General features: G+C 45.0%; 1 protein-coding gene across 3 annotated transcripts in view; it reads right to left on the bottom strand.

Moving 5' to 3' along the window:
* NF1 (neurofibromin 1) overlaps positions 1 to 14,827 on the bottom strand; it is a 73,994-nt gene that overhangs the window by 44,148 nt on the left and 15,019 nt on the right. For all 3 annotated transcript variants that reach the window (XM_071447982.1, XM_071447980.1, XM_071447981.1), the window contains exons 10-30: positions 14,593 to 14,715; positions 14,222 to 14,296; positions 13,751 to 13,882; positions 11,310 to 11,444; positions 10,659 to 10,772; positions 10,253 to 10,332; positions 9,571 to 9,694; positions 8,805 to 8,948; positions 8,243 to 8,489; positions 7,842 to 7,915; positions 7,642 to 7,725; positions 7,089 to 7,529; positions 6,552 to 6,691; positions 5,994 to 6,116; positions 5,632 to 5,715; positions 5,426 to 5,542; positions 4,189 to 4,370; positions 3,904 to 4,115; positions 3,166 to 3,327; positions 2,366 to 2,469; positions 1,642 to 1,777 (exon numbers count right to left, since the gene is read on the bottom strand). In XM_071447982.1, the coding sequence (XP_071304083.1) occupies positions 1,642 to 1,777; positions 2,366 to 2,469; positions 3,166 to 3,327; positions 3,904 to 4,115; positions 4,189 to 4,370; positions 5,426 to 5,542; positions 5,632 to 5,715; positions 5,994 to 6,116; positions 6,552 to 6,691; positions 7,089 to 7,529; positions 7,642 to 7,725; positions 7,842 to 7,915; positions 8,243 to 8,489; positions 8,805 to 8,948; positions 9,571 to 9,694; positions 10,253 to 10,332; positions 10,659 to 10,772; positions 11,310 to 11,444; positions 13,751 to 13,882; positions 14,222 to 14,296; positions 14,593 to 14,715 (3,033 nt within the window). The remainder of the gene's footprint in view (positions 1 to 1,641; positions 1,778 to 2,365; positions 2,470 to 3,165; positions 3,328 to 3,903; positions 4,116 to 4,188; positions 4,371 to 5,425; positions 5,543 to 5,631; positions 5,716 to 5,993; positions 6,117 to 6,551; positions 6,692 to 7,088; positions 7,530 to 7,641; positions 7,726 to 7,841; positions 7,916 to 8,242; positions 8,490 to 8,804; positions 8,949 to 9,570; positions 9,695 to 10,252; positions 10,333 to 10,658; positions 10,773 to 11,309; positions 11,445 to 13,750; positions 13,883 to 14,221; positions 14,297 to 14,592; positions 14,716 to 14,827) is intronic.

Here is a 14,827-nt window from a genome sequence, read left to right as displayed (position 1 = left end):
CGTTTCTGTGAGCTTGCTACAGTGATTAAAACTAGCTACTAATCATTTACAGAACACATCTGGTGAGCATTCTTTGCACAGTTACTTTAACACTCTAAGCATGAAAATACCACCACAAAATTCGGTATAATTTACTCTCACACTAGTACTTGGGATGGAACACGTTCACCTTTTTAAAAGGGAAGTTATCTTATAAAAATCACCTATTTGGTTCTTACAATAAAAATGGATTAATGCCCCCACATCAGATCCTGGTTGTACTTTCTTTCAGATAAAGGCTAGACCTCAAAACTCCCTGAAATTTTAAGTACAAAATCTTCATCACAAATAGTGTTAGTCAAACACTTGTACAGAAATCTAGTTGCTACTAGAAACAGTTAAAGTAGTAAATATTGAAGCTAAATATCAGTTAATACCACTTGTATATCTGCCAGTAAATAATCTCTTTTGGGAACAAATTACCCTTATTACCACAGACAGGAAAGGCAAGAATAAAGCCAACACACTTGGAAAGGCTTCCATAGAAGAATCTGTGGGAATGGCTGCTGGTGAGCACATTTTTAAAATTCCATTTCATGAAGGAATTACCAATGGTTTGCACAGAAATAATTGCTACCAATGGAGCACTGAAATGGCAATAATCTGACACATCCTGGAAACAGCATATGAACCCAGTTCTGGGATGAGGTGTGGGAGAATGCAACATCCAATAACAGAGGAAACAACCAAGGCTGTGTGTGATATTTTCAGTAACACTCAAATACTCTTCTAGTTGATGTCTGTGACACTGTGGCCATGAAGGAGACCAATCTGCCCACTTCATTTCCTGATTACAAAACCCAAACAAATCAAAAAACCCCAAAGTCACTTTGCCACCAAGCCAAACACAGCCACTGTCAGGAAGAGAAACCAAAAGCCTTCAGAGGCTGTTACAGAGCTCTCAGTGAGGAACAAGGCTCAGCATCTGCACACATGCTTCAGTGCAAGGGCTCACAGGAACAACCCCAGACCACAACAGTCCCAACACACATTCCCTGTTCTCACTCCCAAGCTCTGGGGATTGCAGCAGCTGCCCTGATCACCCCAGCATCTCCTGTGCAAATGTGACAGGATTTTAGTTACTCATCATTAGTTCATACAGGTCAGAAAATCCATTTTCTTGGCTTTGCCTTAGACCTGAATACAGACTTTGGCTGAAAGAGCAGAAGTAGCTCTTCCAGAGCACCTCACTGAGACCACAGCTCCAATATTCCACCAGGCACAGCATTTCTGTGACATGCTCCAACTGCACTGGAAACTGTATTCCCACTGAGCCCCAAGGGAACTCTTACTCAGATTTTTAGCAGCAGCTGAATCCATCAGAAACACACAAGGAGATCCAGCAGGACACTGGGCTCAGCAGCCACAGGACAGAGCAGAGGAGCTGGGGATGGAGGTCAGGGAACCTGGGCACCTTCAGTCACCTCCTGGCTGCAAACACAAGCCTTAAAACACCCCTTACCCCAGTGATCACACTGGTGTTACTTATCAAACATCCAAAGAGCCTTTAGAGATGCCCCTGTGTCTAGCACCAAGCTCCAAAGTGCTGGAATTTCACAAACCAACCCCAAGCTTAGGGGCAGGCAAGCACTGCAGGCATACCTGGTATAAACAATGGCACACACTGCGCAGCTGGGGTGGGAACTCCGAGGAGGAATTAATGATTGCCTGAAAAAACTTGTCTGTCATTTGCAAGAGACTCCTCTGGTTTTCTTCAAGGCTTTCTGTGGGCTCCAGCCTGAAACAGACCCACACATGTATGACCAGCCATCAAACACAACACAAGCTGCACTTACATCCTTGGTAAGAACCTCATTTCCCCTTTTTCTTATGGAAATACTTGGGATCTTTTACACAAAAATTTCCATCGTTATTTTAAACCACATAAGGTACAAATAAAAGGCCATGTAAAACTCAGTAATGAACAAACAGCTCAGCTGAAGGTGGCATTCTCTCAGACCATTTCATCCAAACACATGCGTGCACAATTCCAACTGAAAATTGCATTATCAGTTCATGATGGTTTATCTGAAAGGAATTTTGAGGTAGACACAGTTGATGGTTAAAGCATTCATTAGAAGGCCTATCTTTGGATAAGCTACTAAAGAGATGAATACTTTTGGTTTTTCTAAGGGTTAGAAATAATTTAAAGCAACAGAGCAAGAGGGCTGCAGACACAATGAATGTGTCTGGAAAAGTGAGAGGTACAACAGTATGAAGCATGAGAGAAATATCTGCAACAAGGAAAAAGGAATCCTATTACAGACAATGAGTGGGAATCATGTTTACAAATAAATACATTTGCTGCTCGCCCTGAATCTCAAACCTTGTTGGATCCACCTCGAAGCTGACATGCTGCCACTCCGGGGATGTGATCACAGTCCGCAGCAAGGGTTCCAACAGCTTCTGCAAATATGTAGCACCATAGACCTGTGTGCAGGGGAACAGGGACAGAGCCCGGATTGACACAGGAATGCTGCAAAGTTCTGGAAGCTTTCTACAGCCTGAAAACACTTGGGCTGTTTTGGCATAAGCCAAATTCCTGTAAAACTCGGGTTTGTGCATTATAGTCTCACCTCTGGAACACAACCAAGACCAATTTCTACAGGTATTTTAATTAATTTCCAATTAGAGAAAAATAACAACTACGCTGACCAGCAGACATTCTTTCTTAGAGCACTGACTCCACACTTCACCTCTGTTTGTACACAACTTTTTAAACTGAAATGGGAGCACAAACAAGACCTCGGAATTTAGCAGGAAGAGTCCTCCAGCTGGCACTGGCCCAGAATCACTCATACAATTGAACCAGTCAGAAAGGCAAAAGTTTAGTGCCAGAGGGATACCTACTTTTTAAGGGCCTGAGCATAAGTGTTCTACAAGATTCACTTCATGAAATGTTAAAACACAAAAAGAAAACTCCCTAAACTTAACTCCTTAAACTAACTTAAGTTAGCTGAGACTAACTCAAACTGAGATCCAAATCTGTATGGCCTGTATCTAATGTAATCCCATTACTCAAGTGCTTAACCCCACAGATAAGCAGCTTTGTATTTTCATATTACTAAACTTTTCCTGCTGTTGAAGACATCTGTACCAGAGGAAAAAAAAAAAGAGATTATGTACCTTAAAACAGAAAGTCATTATTTTACTGGCTAAGCTGTTTCCTCGGAAGAGTGTCTGCATGGAGTCTGCCAACTCGACCTCCTTTGAGAACATATTCCAGAGGAGCTGGTAGAGCAGGTGCCGGGAATCAAAGAGTGTGACCAGGACACGAGCCAGCTCATCCTTAAAGGGAGGAGGAAGAGTTAATCTGACTCGCAGGGAGCCAAGGCAAGTATGAAACCCCAGCACCATGACAAAACCACCCAGCAGTTGGCAATAAAGCTTTATGTCTGCTATGGGCTCTGGCAGGTAAATATCAAATTACACAAAAACAATCTCTCTGCAAATGTTTCCTATGCTACTGCTTGTCTAAAAATCGGCCTCAGGATATCCAGCCCTACAAGTTCATAATGGTTATCCAGACAGACAAGCAGTTACTCTGCTGTGTAACAAAGCCCAACTCATCTTGCTAAAACCTAGAAGAGCAAATACAATTCTGTGTGTCTGCATCACAGCACACACCACCTGTAATAAATAACCAGCCCAGATGCATTTATTAATATAACTGTATATAAATCGTTCCTAGACATTAACTAAAATCCAAGATCTGATCTCAGATTCAGTACATTTTTAAGAACACACAAAGAAAGGCTAGCTAGTGTCAGTGGCAGCTCTATTCTCTCTGTACCAGACTGTTGTGGCACTTTTTGTTTCACGCCTTATTATTTTAACAAAATGTAGGAAATAAAACTAACTTACCCACTGAGAACAAGGCACCACATTGGCTAAAGCCATAGCAATAGGAAGCTCCCCCTGGTCACCCATCATTGTAACCAGCTCCACCAATCTCTCAAAGCGATCTGCTAGCACTGTTTCTGCCAAGGTATCGAACTCCGTCCCCTGCTGCAGGATCTTGGTGAGGACTTCCATAAAGGTGGCTCTGGTCTGGAGGTCTTTGTGATAGCCCAAGCCTGGGGGAGAGAGCCAGCAGCAGTGAGGGGGATGCAGGAGCAGGGGGTGGGCAGCAGGCGGGTGGGGCGTTACCTATGGAGTGCATGAGGCCGCTGTCCACGTTGGCGTTGAGCAGGTTGGACATGGCCAGCACGGTGCAGTGCCGCAGCGACGCCAGCCGGCGCGACATGCCGCGCTTGCGCCCGCCCGCCGCCGCGCCCTCCTCCTCCGCCTCGCTGCAGTCGTTCAGCAGGTTCATGAACAGCGTGAAGTACCTGGGGACAGGCCTCAGGGTCACGTGCGCCCTGTGCCGGGAGCCAAGGCACAACCAACCTCCCAAAGCTCACTCATGGCAGCCAAGGCACAATGATCCCTCAAAATCCTCACCCATGGGAGCCAACGCACAACCAACCCCCCAAAACTCACTCATGGGAGCCAGTGCACAACCAACCTCGCAACGCTCACTCATGGGAGCCAGAGCACAACCAACCCCCCAAAGCTCACTCATGGGAGCCAGTGCACAACAACCCCCAAATCCTCACTCATGGCAGCCAAGGCACAACCAACCTCGCAACGCTCACCCATGGCAGCCAAGGCACAACAACCCCCCAAAGCTCGCCCATGGCAGCCAACGCACAACCAACCTCCCAAAGCTCACCCATGGCAGCCAAGGCACAACGACCCCTCAAAATCCTCACCCATGGCAGCCAAGGCACAACCAACCTCCCAAAGCTCAACCATGGCAGCCAAGGCACAACCAACCTCCCAAAGCTCACCCATGGGAGCCAAGGCACAATGACCCCCCAAATCCTCACCCATGGGAGCCAACACATAACAAACCCCCCCAAAACCTCACCCACAGCAGCAATCACACAACAAACCTGCCCAAAACCTCAACCTGCCCCAAGGAGCCTCCTCATGGCACAGCCCAAACCTTAACTGTGCTCCAACAACCTCCCTTTGTCCCAAACCCGGTGTGCCCATTCTCCCCAACACTGGTGTGCATCTATCAATAAATCTCTTCAAAGAGAGTTTAAGTTTTGTGGACAAAAGTAAATAAAATACAGTATCAAACCGAGCTAATCCTTGCCATGACTGAAACACACACCTGCATTAAGCAGAAACAAAGCCAAATTTTCTAGTTATTTTTTAAATGAAAATGTTTCCATAAACCTACAAAGCAGAGATTTTTAAATAGGCCAAAGAGGTAATTCCTCTTGGGATAATAAAATTATTTCTGCTGGAAGAAAAGCATAGTTTGTAATAAAGGTCATATAGGGCTTCTCTTCAGAGTGATTGTATAGAGAAACAGTTAAAAGTCACTATTTACTTGAGAAATAATTGAGATTTTGCTTCCATCAACTCAACACCATCTCCTTCTTCAGGCTGGAGTGGAAGCCCAGCAAGAAGAGAGACCACTGCTTCCATACTTGCCTGGTCCAAATCTCTGAAAAATAAAATGTAACAAATACAAGTCACTTTTACTTATAGCTCTACCTGCAATCAAATGCTGTTACAGTGAAGAGTGCCCCTTACCTTGTCAAGCATTTCACATCCTCATCTGTTGCTTGATTAGATGTTCCCATTACCCAGTCTGTCAAATATTCCACCATTTTGTTCCTGTTACACATAAATAGATTGTTTAAGCTTTGTTGGGGTTTTTCCACCAGTCTGTATCACACATTAAATTGTTACAAGTGTTCACTATCACCACAAACTAAGTAATACTTAGATGCAGCACCAGGCTCATAATCATTCTGAAAAGAGACAAGGGAGCTCTCGCTGCAGCAGGAACACTGCTGTGACAGGGCTTTGATTTCTTTTTTAACCACCTAACCAGAGAAAACTACACTTGCCCACAGTACTCTACCCTACCAGTTAGGTAATGCCACCCTTACCTAAATTTCATTTCTTGACAAAATGAAAGGTCATCTCTCCTCTCCATCATTACTTCTACCAACTGACAGAGCTTTGTTTTTATTTGAATGGCATGTACCAGATTTCCAAGCACACGCACGTACCTGAAGAAAAAAGCAAAAAGGATTAATTAAATACTTGATGCTACTTCACTCCTCTGCCCCAAGTAATCCTCTGCATCAGCAGCAAATTTCTTCTGGCCAAAATTTTCTATCAGTGTAAAACTGAAACAGAAATCTGCCCTTCAGCTGGTTTTTAACCACTAACATCAATGTACAGAAAAGTAACCAGGAATGCCTATGGCAGTAGGGCCAAGCTATGGAATGGTCAGGTCTTTAAAACAAAACAGTCACTCTTCAGCAATGCACTTTATGCTACACAACTTCCACAATTACTGAAGCTGTCAGAACCATAAGGAGGAGCAGAAAATCAGCTGCTGCTTCTCCATGGACACAAGCAGGAAAGATATAAACTAGAAGGCTCCAACTCACTTCTAAAACATAATGCCTGTGTATAGGAAGGTCAAGAGGGCTCCTTACCTAACCAGATTCAGCATCATTGTCTCAATGCTCGCTTGGCCAAGGTGTTCTGAGCTCCCTTCTGTGTGATTGTCAAGCAAATTCTTCATTATAGCAATGGTTTGCTCTACAAATTGTGTGTTGGTGTCAGTTAACAAGACCTACAGGATGAAAATTTCTGGTTAATTTTTAACACATAAAACCAAAGAGAGGGTATTTGCCAAATATACTGCAAGATTTCAAAAATCTCATGGACAAGCATTTTTCTAGTTACCACCAAGCCAACAGAATTCCAGTACATGTCACAATTCAATATGTGAACACTGCCAGCCATAAGGATTCCACAAAGACTCTCACAGATTCTGCACTCAAGAGTTCACTACTCAAGAATGTTAAATACAGCCTGGAATCACAACCACAGTAATCATTAACATGTGCTGTGATGATCACTCTGCTCACAGGGGCTGTGCACAGAACACAAACAGGGATCCATTTCATCACCCAGGGGAAAGACAGGACTGACACAAATGTGAATAATATCACACAACTGTGAATCACCTGTCCTTGAGAATCAAAGAACTTGCTGATGGTATTCTTCAGTTTGTTGAAGAGCATGGGATAGAGCGCTGGACTGAGCTCCAGCCCCACCAGGTCTTTGATGTTGGTGCGGATCTGCAGCCCCACCTTCTCGTGGTTGCAGACCATGAGGGTGAGCAGGCGGTCGATGAATTTGCTGACCGGGGTCTCCACGCTGCCCTCGGTGGAGACCATGGAGATCATGGAGCCCTTGCGCTCGTTGAGGGGGCCCATGGGGGGGCTGTAGGTGGCCAGCCCCGCGCTGCTGCGGTGCTGCAGGCACACCCCGCCCAGGGCACACAGGAACCCCGTCATGTTGATCCACTCCTGCAGCGACTCCGTGTCCGACAGGTCGATGGAGCCGCCGCCGCTGACGTGCGACATCCGCCGCTTCACGATCGTCTTGTGCAGGCTCTCGGTCACCTGGGCACAGAGGTCGTTCGCTGAGTTAGAACTCAAATGCCTTAAAATACGTAAGCCTAAAGACTTGTTTTGAATTTCAAAATGTTGAACCAATGGAAAAATTCATAGTCACCTGCCCATCTTCCATTTTGGTCTTTGGATAGTTAAGGATTAGTTTTGTAGCTTGTTCCCATTTTGCATGTGTATCCTCCCAGGCCTGAAAGAAGATAAGATATATCAAGATTTAACTTCAAAACTACTTGTAGCAACAATATTTCTGTGTTTGTTCTTTTAATGTGCACACAGAGCATGTGAAGTGAGAAGTTAGCTCACCTCTGTGTTGCCTGCAGTGGGGTGTTCAATGCGCCTCAATAACGCCATCACTCTCTTCTGAAGAGCTGCTCTCCCTGCAAAGGGCACAGAACATTGAACCAAATTTTTGAAAATCCACCTACATCAAATTTGTGATCTTTGAAAGTAATTATTGAATTAAGAGGAACATAACCCCCTAAAAGTCTTCAGAAAGGTAGCTTCTTGTTACACAATTGTAAAATCCTCCTGAGCTCAGTCACCCAAATTCCTTACACTTTCTAGAAATTCTAATAACTTAAGACATTCCAGGAAAAGCCAGAGCAGCATGAAATCAAGAACCTCGACCTGTTTAAAGAACTCAAACACAAGTAACAGTCTTTTGTCCAGGTACAAAATTACTTTAACTGACTCATGACTCTTACCTGTTGACATCATGTTGCTCACAGATGCAAACTCCATGAAAGTGTTGTAGTTTGGCAAAAAATTATGCACCGAGACCTCATCTACTCCACATCTGATGTCGGCCTCCTCACAGAGGTGACGGAAGCAGGACATGGCCACCAGGACAGCCTCGATGTCTGGGCTCCACAGGAACATGTACAAGGCCACTTCCAGCTTGGTCTGGGCCTGGCGGCAGATGGGGGTTCCGCTGCAGCCTGCAGTGCTCTCCTGGGAAACACAATTCCCAGTTGGGGAACATTGCTTGTGACAATTCAGCCCTGGCCAAACTGGGTTTGAAACTGCTTTTGTTCTAGTAGGAATGAGCCATCCTAAAAAGGATCAGAGCTCATATATGCTGTCACAATGCTGTTTGCTATCTTAATCAAAAAATATCCGCCAACGTTTTAACTGAAAAAATGTTACTTTGTAAAGTCTGAAACATCATCGTTAACCAGCACATTAACTCTAAAAGTAATTTAATTTCTACTTGCCCACAGGGTTTTTCTCAAGTGTTAAAATGAACTATCAGCATGTATTACTTACTATGGAAGAATTGCCCTTCGCTTTCCTCAGGGTAGCCCCTGGTGCACAGCGCATCATTTCCTCATGGTCAAGAGAAATTTGACTAGTTCCACTTCCAGAGACATCATAAAGGAAAAGGAAGTGGCAGGAACTCCTGTCTGATTGCTATAAAGAGAGGGGAGGAAAAGAATCTATCAATTGATACTTTAAAAGAGTAAAAGACATAGATCTGAGGAAGGCAAAAAGCTCTTGGACATTTACACAGTACTTTTTCCACTGCTGCACTCAGGGTGTTATCAAGTTCCTTGTGTTAATGGTATCCTAGACTGATATTTCCTCCTAAGAAATACATTATTTGATACTTTAAGAAAATCAGAAAGAAGCAAGTCAGAATTCTGGGACTTAGAAGAACCTGAGACCCAAAAGGCAACTTCCTCCATCCATAAGCATGTGTATTTTACCATTAACTACCTTCCCTTTCTCTCACCTTGAGGACTATTTCCCTGTATTAAGCAAAGAGGCACAAGGCACATGTGAAACATTCATTTTCTAGGCAAGTAGAGCAACCTGTGCAGCTAAAGGGAAAAAAAAATCCCAAACCTAACTTTAGGTACCAATTCTAACCAAGGTGCCTCACAAAGCAGAGAGGAAATCAGACAACAGAACATGTAGGAGTAGCTACCAAATCTCTTCCAATCAAAAATAACCTGGTAAATAAAGGAAGTGACACCAACAGAGAACAATTCATGTTAATGATCCTAACAGGGAGATGGTAATGTTCACTTACTTTGTTTTTTAGCAGAAATTTATTCCTACAGATGAGAATCTCTCGCAGCCACTTGAGGATTTCTGTACTGCTGAGCATCTGATGACTTGTGAGCTTCTTGCAGATATAAAAAAGCATTTGTGAACTGCAGTAAAACGAAATTCAGCATCAGCCTTCTGATGGAACACCAACACTTCTGAAGGTATTACACTACATTTCACATAGAAATAGGCACTTAGCATGAACACCCTGTGCAAACACTACCCTGGGCTTCCAGCAGTACAACAGAGAGGTGAGAGTGTGCATGGACAGGCCAAGCTCCCCTGGGACCCTTCCCAGCGCCCGCGACCTGGAGCAGCTGAAGCCCCGCGGGCAGCCCGGCCTGGAGCTCCAGCTCTGCCCGGGACAGAGACAGCACAGACAGGGCAGCACGAGTTACCTACACTGCTCTGACAACGTGTCAACTCTGCTCTGGAAGGAACACATCTAGGGATGTTCCTTCTTCACATCCCGTCAGGCCTCACACTCTCTGTTAAAACTGCCAAAGGGTCCAAATTAGTGTCAAGTGTGATGGGTTTTCCCCCCGCCCAAAGAGACCGTGAACTCCCTGTTGTTGCAAAGCTTTCCCAAAATACTCACAGCTATTTCAAGAGAAGACAAATCAAAACAGCTATTTCTGACATTTATATATTAATTTACATACCTGATCTCCCAGAATGTTTCTATAGGAGCATCGGGATTCCACAAGTCAATGCTGTCCAACTGGTGCAGAACCAGCAAGGCCTAAAGCCAAAGAGAGTTTCACTTAAAGACAGAACTTTACAGAGTACCTGAGCCCAGGCAGAGAAACAGGTGCAGTCACATATTCATTAACTGCTTTAAGAACAACAAAAGATATAAAAAGCATTTTCCATAGAACAGCAAGAGTTCATTGCTACTCGGTGTCAACAGCATTTCACTTTAGTCTTTACTCCACGCTCATACTGCAGAGCCAGAGGTTTTCCCTGGTATTTCTACCCAAAGCCATGCTGCACACACACACACACAGACACAGACTCTGTGTTGCAGGAGGGGCTGTGGCAGCAGCAGCCCCGGGCTGTGGCCCTCACCTCCATGGCCTCCTGGGCGATGTCGGGCATGCTGGACTGCGGCACCAGCTGCACCAGCCCCGTGATCAGCTCGGCCGTGCTGCCCTGCGAGTCGGGGCCCTGCTTCCTGGGGTTCTGCATGGAAACACACAACACAGGCTCAGCTGCAAAGCCTTCCCTTGCTTGACCACACTACTGACAGCTCCTGCAGCACTCCTGCTGCTGAACTAGGGGGATCTGGGGATCTTTCAGAGAATCTGTCGTTTTATTTTTAATCCGTAACACGCCTTGCATATCATGTCTCTGACAGAACTGGAATATTTTTGTATTAAACCATCACAGGCCTGAGAAAATGGAAGATCTAAGACAGTACTCATTGAAATGATGACTAATTTCCAACCCCCTTATTTTAATTTTCTTCTATTCCCCTCTCCTTCCCCCACCTTCCCCTTCAGAGTCACAGAACTTCATGCTCCCCCTCATTGTGTTGCTCTGATTCTGTAAAGTCTCTTAGTATCTTTTTCCTTTAAAATCACAGGAGCATCATAGCCAGAGAAAAAGATGAGTAGGAAGTGTCCTAGATGGTCAGGTGACCATTAATTTTTACTCATTTGGTAGCTTCAAAAGTAAATTCCACTCTGACTGAACAGTATGACAGTAGGATTTACTTACACATAGCAAAAGCTTTGGATCTGCATGGATCAGTTTCACCAAGGACAGCAGCAAGAACTTGTAGCTTCTGGTTTCCAAATCAGTAGGTTTTTCTTTAAATTTAAGGCTTGTCATTTTCTCCTTAAATGTAAGGCTCTGATAGAAGGAAAAAAAAATCACAGTCTTCATCAGGAAAGTAGTCAAACATAACAGTTATAATTAAACATCTTGTGAAATGTATTGCTTTTATCATCTATAATTCAAGAAAAAGTTTAAAAGTATACAAAACTCAAGTATAGTCTTCTAGTTCAAAATCCCCTCTCACAGGCAATCACTACTGTATCTTTAAAGTTCCCTTAACAATTGTTTCAGTAAGCTGCATGTGGACATAGGAAAATTTTTTGCAAAAGACACGAACTGTGGCAAAAGAAAAGCGGAAAAAGGACCAAAAAGAATTACTGGTTATTTCTCTGGTCTGAGACAGAAATAAAAATAAATGTTTCCAACTTGTTCTGAGTACATGAGAGGGAATTCTTTCTATAGGCAAAGTAATGTCTTTATTTTCTGCTACAGCCCCAGGCCAGATGCCTGCATGTTCACCTCAACAGCCTCTGGAAAATGAACCTTTCAATTCTAAAAGGCACACAAGGCATCACTTAAATATAAAAATAATCTGCCTTCAGCTGAAAAACCAGTGAACTCCTTGTAAGTTTTGAACAAAAGGAGAAAGCCTAGCTTGAAATCACCTTCAAGGTAAATGATGAGCTATGACATGGTATGATTAACTTCTACAGGAAATTAGGTCTTCATGTTATTTCAATAATTAGTTATTGTGCAATATATGGAATAAAACCTACCACATAAAGCATCTGATCAAGAAATCGATAGCACAGTGGTAGAGGCACCTAACTCTGCACTAAGCCTGAGTTTGCCACAGCTCAGGATCTCTAGGAGAGGCACGTGGCAGAAGGAGATGTGTTTCTGTGAAAGCACTTATTGCCTCCACACAATCCAAAGTAAAGAGTGTCAGTGAGAGAGCCAGGCCAGGCCTGTGCAGTGCACCGAGGAGGGACCAACAGCAGCGCGACGCTGACAGACAGCACTGGACAAGGACAGACATGGGGGAGTCATGGAGCATCAGTGAGTTGAGGCTGGAAATCAGGAACCAGCTCTAAAGCAGAGCAGGGCACGGGGCAAGAGCCAACGGTGCCTTCCTGGGGGAAGCAGCTCCACTGGCGCTGCCGGGGCTGGCGGGCTCTGCGGTAACTATGCACAGAAAAGTCAGCGCAAGGAAGGGCTTTTCTGCGGTAGTTACGGGTCATACTTACAGCAGCAGAGGCCCAGGGCCATGCAAAGCAGGGGCTGGCGGGCATCTGAGCACGTGGGCAACAGCAGCCAGGCAGAGGGAAAGTGAGAAGCAGAAGACAAAGCACCACCAGTCAGAGCAGGGGTATTGTCAGGGCAACTATTCTCCAACAGATGAATACACACAGGTGAAAAGCAAGTTAAACATGGAGTAGCTTTCAACCAAAAGCATTGTGCTCATTTGCTCTCCTTTGAGAAGCCCAACAGGAATATTTTAATGTCTCATTTTAGGCTCTCTAAACCAACCTACCAAGACCACTTGCCACAGCAGAAGTCCTCAAGGAATATTCAGAGGAGAATGCAGCAACACAGCTGTGTGTGGACTTACTGGAAGAATTTGGACGAACTACAAGTCTGAATTTACTCAAGACTTTCTCCAAGACAGCCAAGAATATTAACTTTATTTAATAATGGTTGAAAAATCTTTTACTTTGTTGCTGTCACCAAGACCAAACAGTCAACTTGCTCAACATAAAGCAAGACAAATGAAGATGCCAATCATGGTAAAAGTATCACAGTTTTCAGTGATTGTCTTCACATACAGAATGCTTTGGTTTTTCACATTAAGCAAGGATGGACATGTTAGCTGGCTATTCACAGAGCCAGAAAGCTTAAAATGGACAGTTAGCCACAGAGGACAGCTAGAGGACAAATACTTGTATGTAGCCAGTTTAAAAGCACCAGGAAAACCGAGAGACATTGAACTAGGAACAGCCAATCCCCCAACACTGCAGGGCTACAGAGCACGTGTGGCACCCTGCTGCTCTGTTCTTCCCCTCTCTGGTGTCCAGTGCAAGGCGCTGAAGAGGAGGGCAGGGCTGGCTGCCCCAGGCAGGGCCGGGTGCCCAGGCAGGGCCGGCTGCCCCAGGCAGGGCCGGCTGCCCTAGGTCTGGCTGCCCCAGGCAGGGCCAGGTGCCCCAGGCAGGGCCAGGTGTCCCAGGCAGGGCTGGCTGTCCCAGGCAGGGCCAGGTGCCCCAGGCAGGGCCGGGTGCCCCAGGCAGGGCCAGGTGCCCAGGCAGGGCTGGCTGTCCCAGGCAGGGCCAGGTACCCCAGGCAGGGCTGGCTGCCCCAGGCAGGGCTGGCTGTCCTAGGCTTACCGGGGTCATGCGGATGGCAGGGTGTGCCCCGCAGCCCTGCATGGCGCGGTGCAGCGTGTCGCTGAACATGCTGCGCAGCTCCACGGCGTGGCAGTACACGGCGTCGATCCGCGGCCACCAGTCCAGTGCCGACTGCAAGGCAAGGGCAGCACTGACCCCGAGCCACAGCTCTGGGGCCACCGAGGCCAAGTGTGCCCAACCCTCACCCCACATTCTCTGTACGCTGTACCAGTATGCCCAGTCACCCTGCATGCCCATTATCAAACCTGTAACCTTCAAACAGGCTGCAACTGAAGCAACAATTCCAACCCAGCTGCTCACTACAACAGTCTGCCTCCTCAACAGGCACCAACCCCAAGATGTTCTGCACTCACAAGATCTAGCTTGCTATCCACATGGTATTTACTAAGCAGATATTGATCTGAACAGAAGCCCCAGACACTGGGCTGATGAAATACTGCCAGAACTTACGTTTGTGATGATTCGGTGGAGTGAATTTACCAGCACATAATGAAATGTTGATGGGGAATTCTGTGCCAAGCAGATCTACAATAAAAATACATAAAAGCCACTTAGGAATATCTTTGTCTTTGCCATCTTTCTTATCATCCTGAAAAACATTCTGGAGCCTTTTTATTAAATTGACAAAGCTGTCAAATCTGAACAAGAGAAGCCTAATCAGCTGTGAAAAGATTTATCAAAACATGCAGGGATTTATTACTAAGGGATATTTATACAGTTGAACTCATTTATGAGCTTCAAGCTGCTGTTAGCACAGCTTTTATAACTGACAGATTGTCAATAGTATGTAGAGAATGACTTACCATAAGCAGTGTTCTTACCTTGAAGTGTTGGTTATTGTGAGGATTTATGCGGAAGCAGGAAACCAAGCAGTCAATCATCAGGTCTACATCTGCATTCTGATTGCCTCTTGAAAAAGGTTTGCTTGGGTTAAACAGCAAATTCTATATAATTCAGAAAAATATAAATATATAAATCAGATACCATTATTATTCTTGGCTACTTTTAATACAAAACTTTCCATTGAAAACCACTGGTATTCAATTAAGAAATTCA

The sequence above is a fragment of the Agelaius tricolor genome, unplaced genomic scaffold, assembly GCF_023055355.1.
Source record: "Agelaius tricolor isolate 1412-34295 unplaced genomic scaffold, bAgeTri1.0.p SCAF_25, whole genome shotgun sequence".
NCBI lineage: Eukaryota > Metazoa > Chordata > Aves > Passeriformes > Icteridae > Agelaius > Agelaius tricolor.
This window is presented reverse-complemented; position numbering and strand designations above follow the sequence as displayed.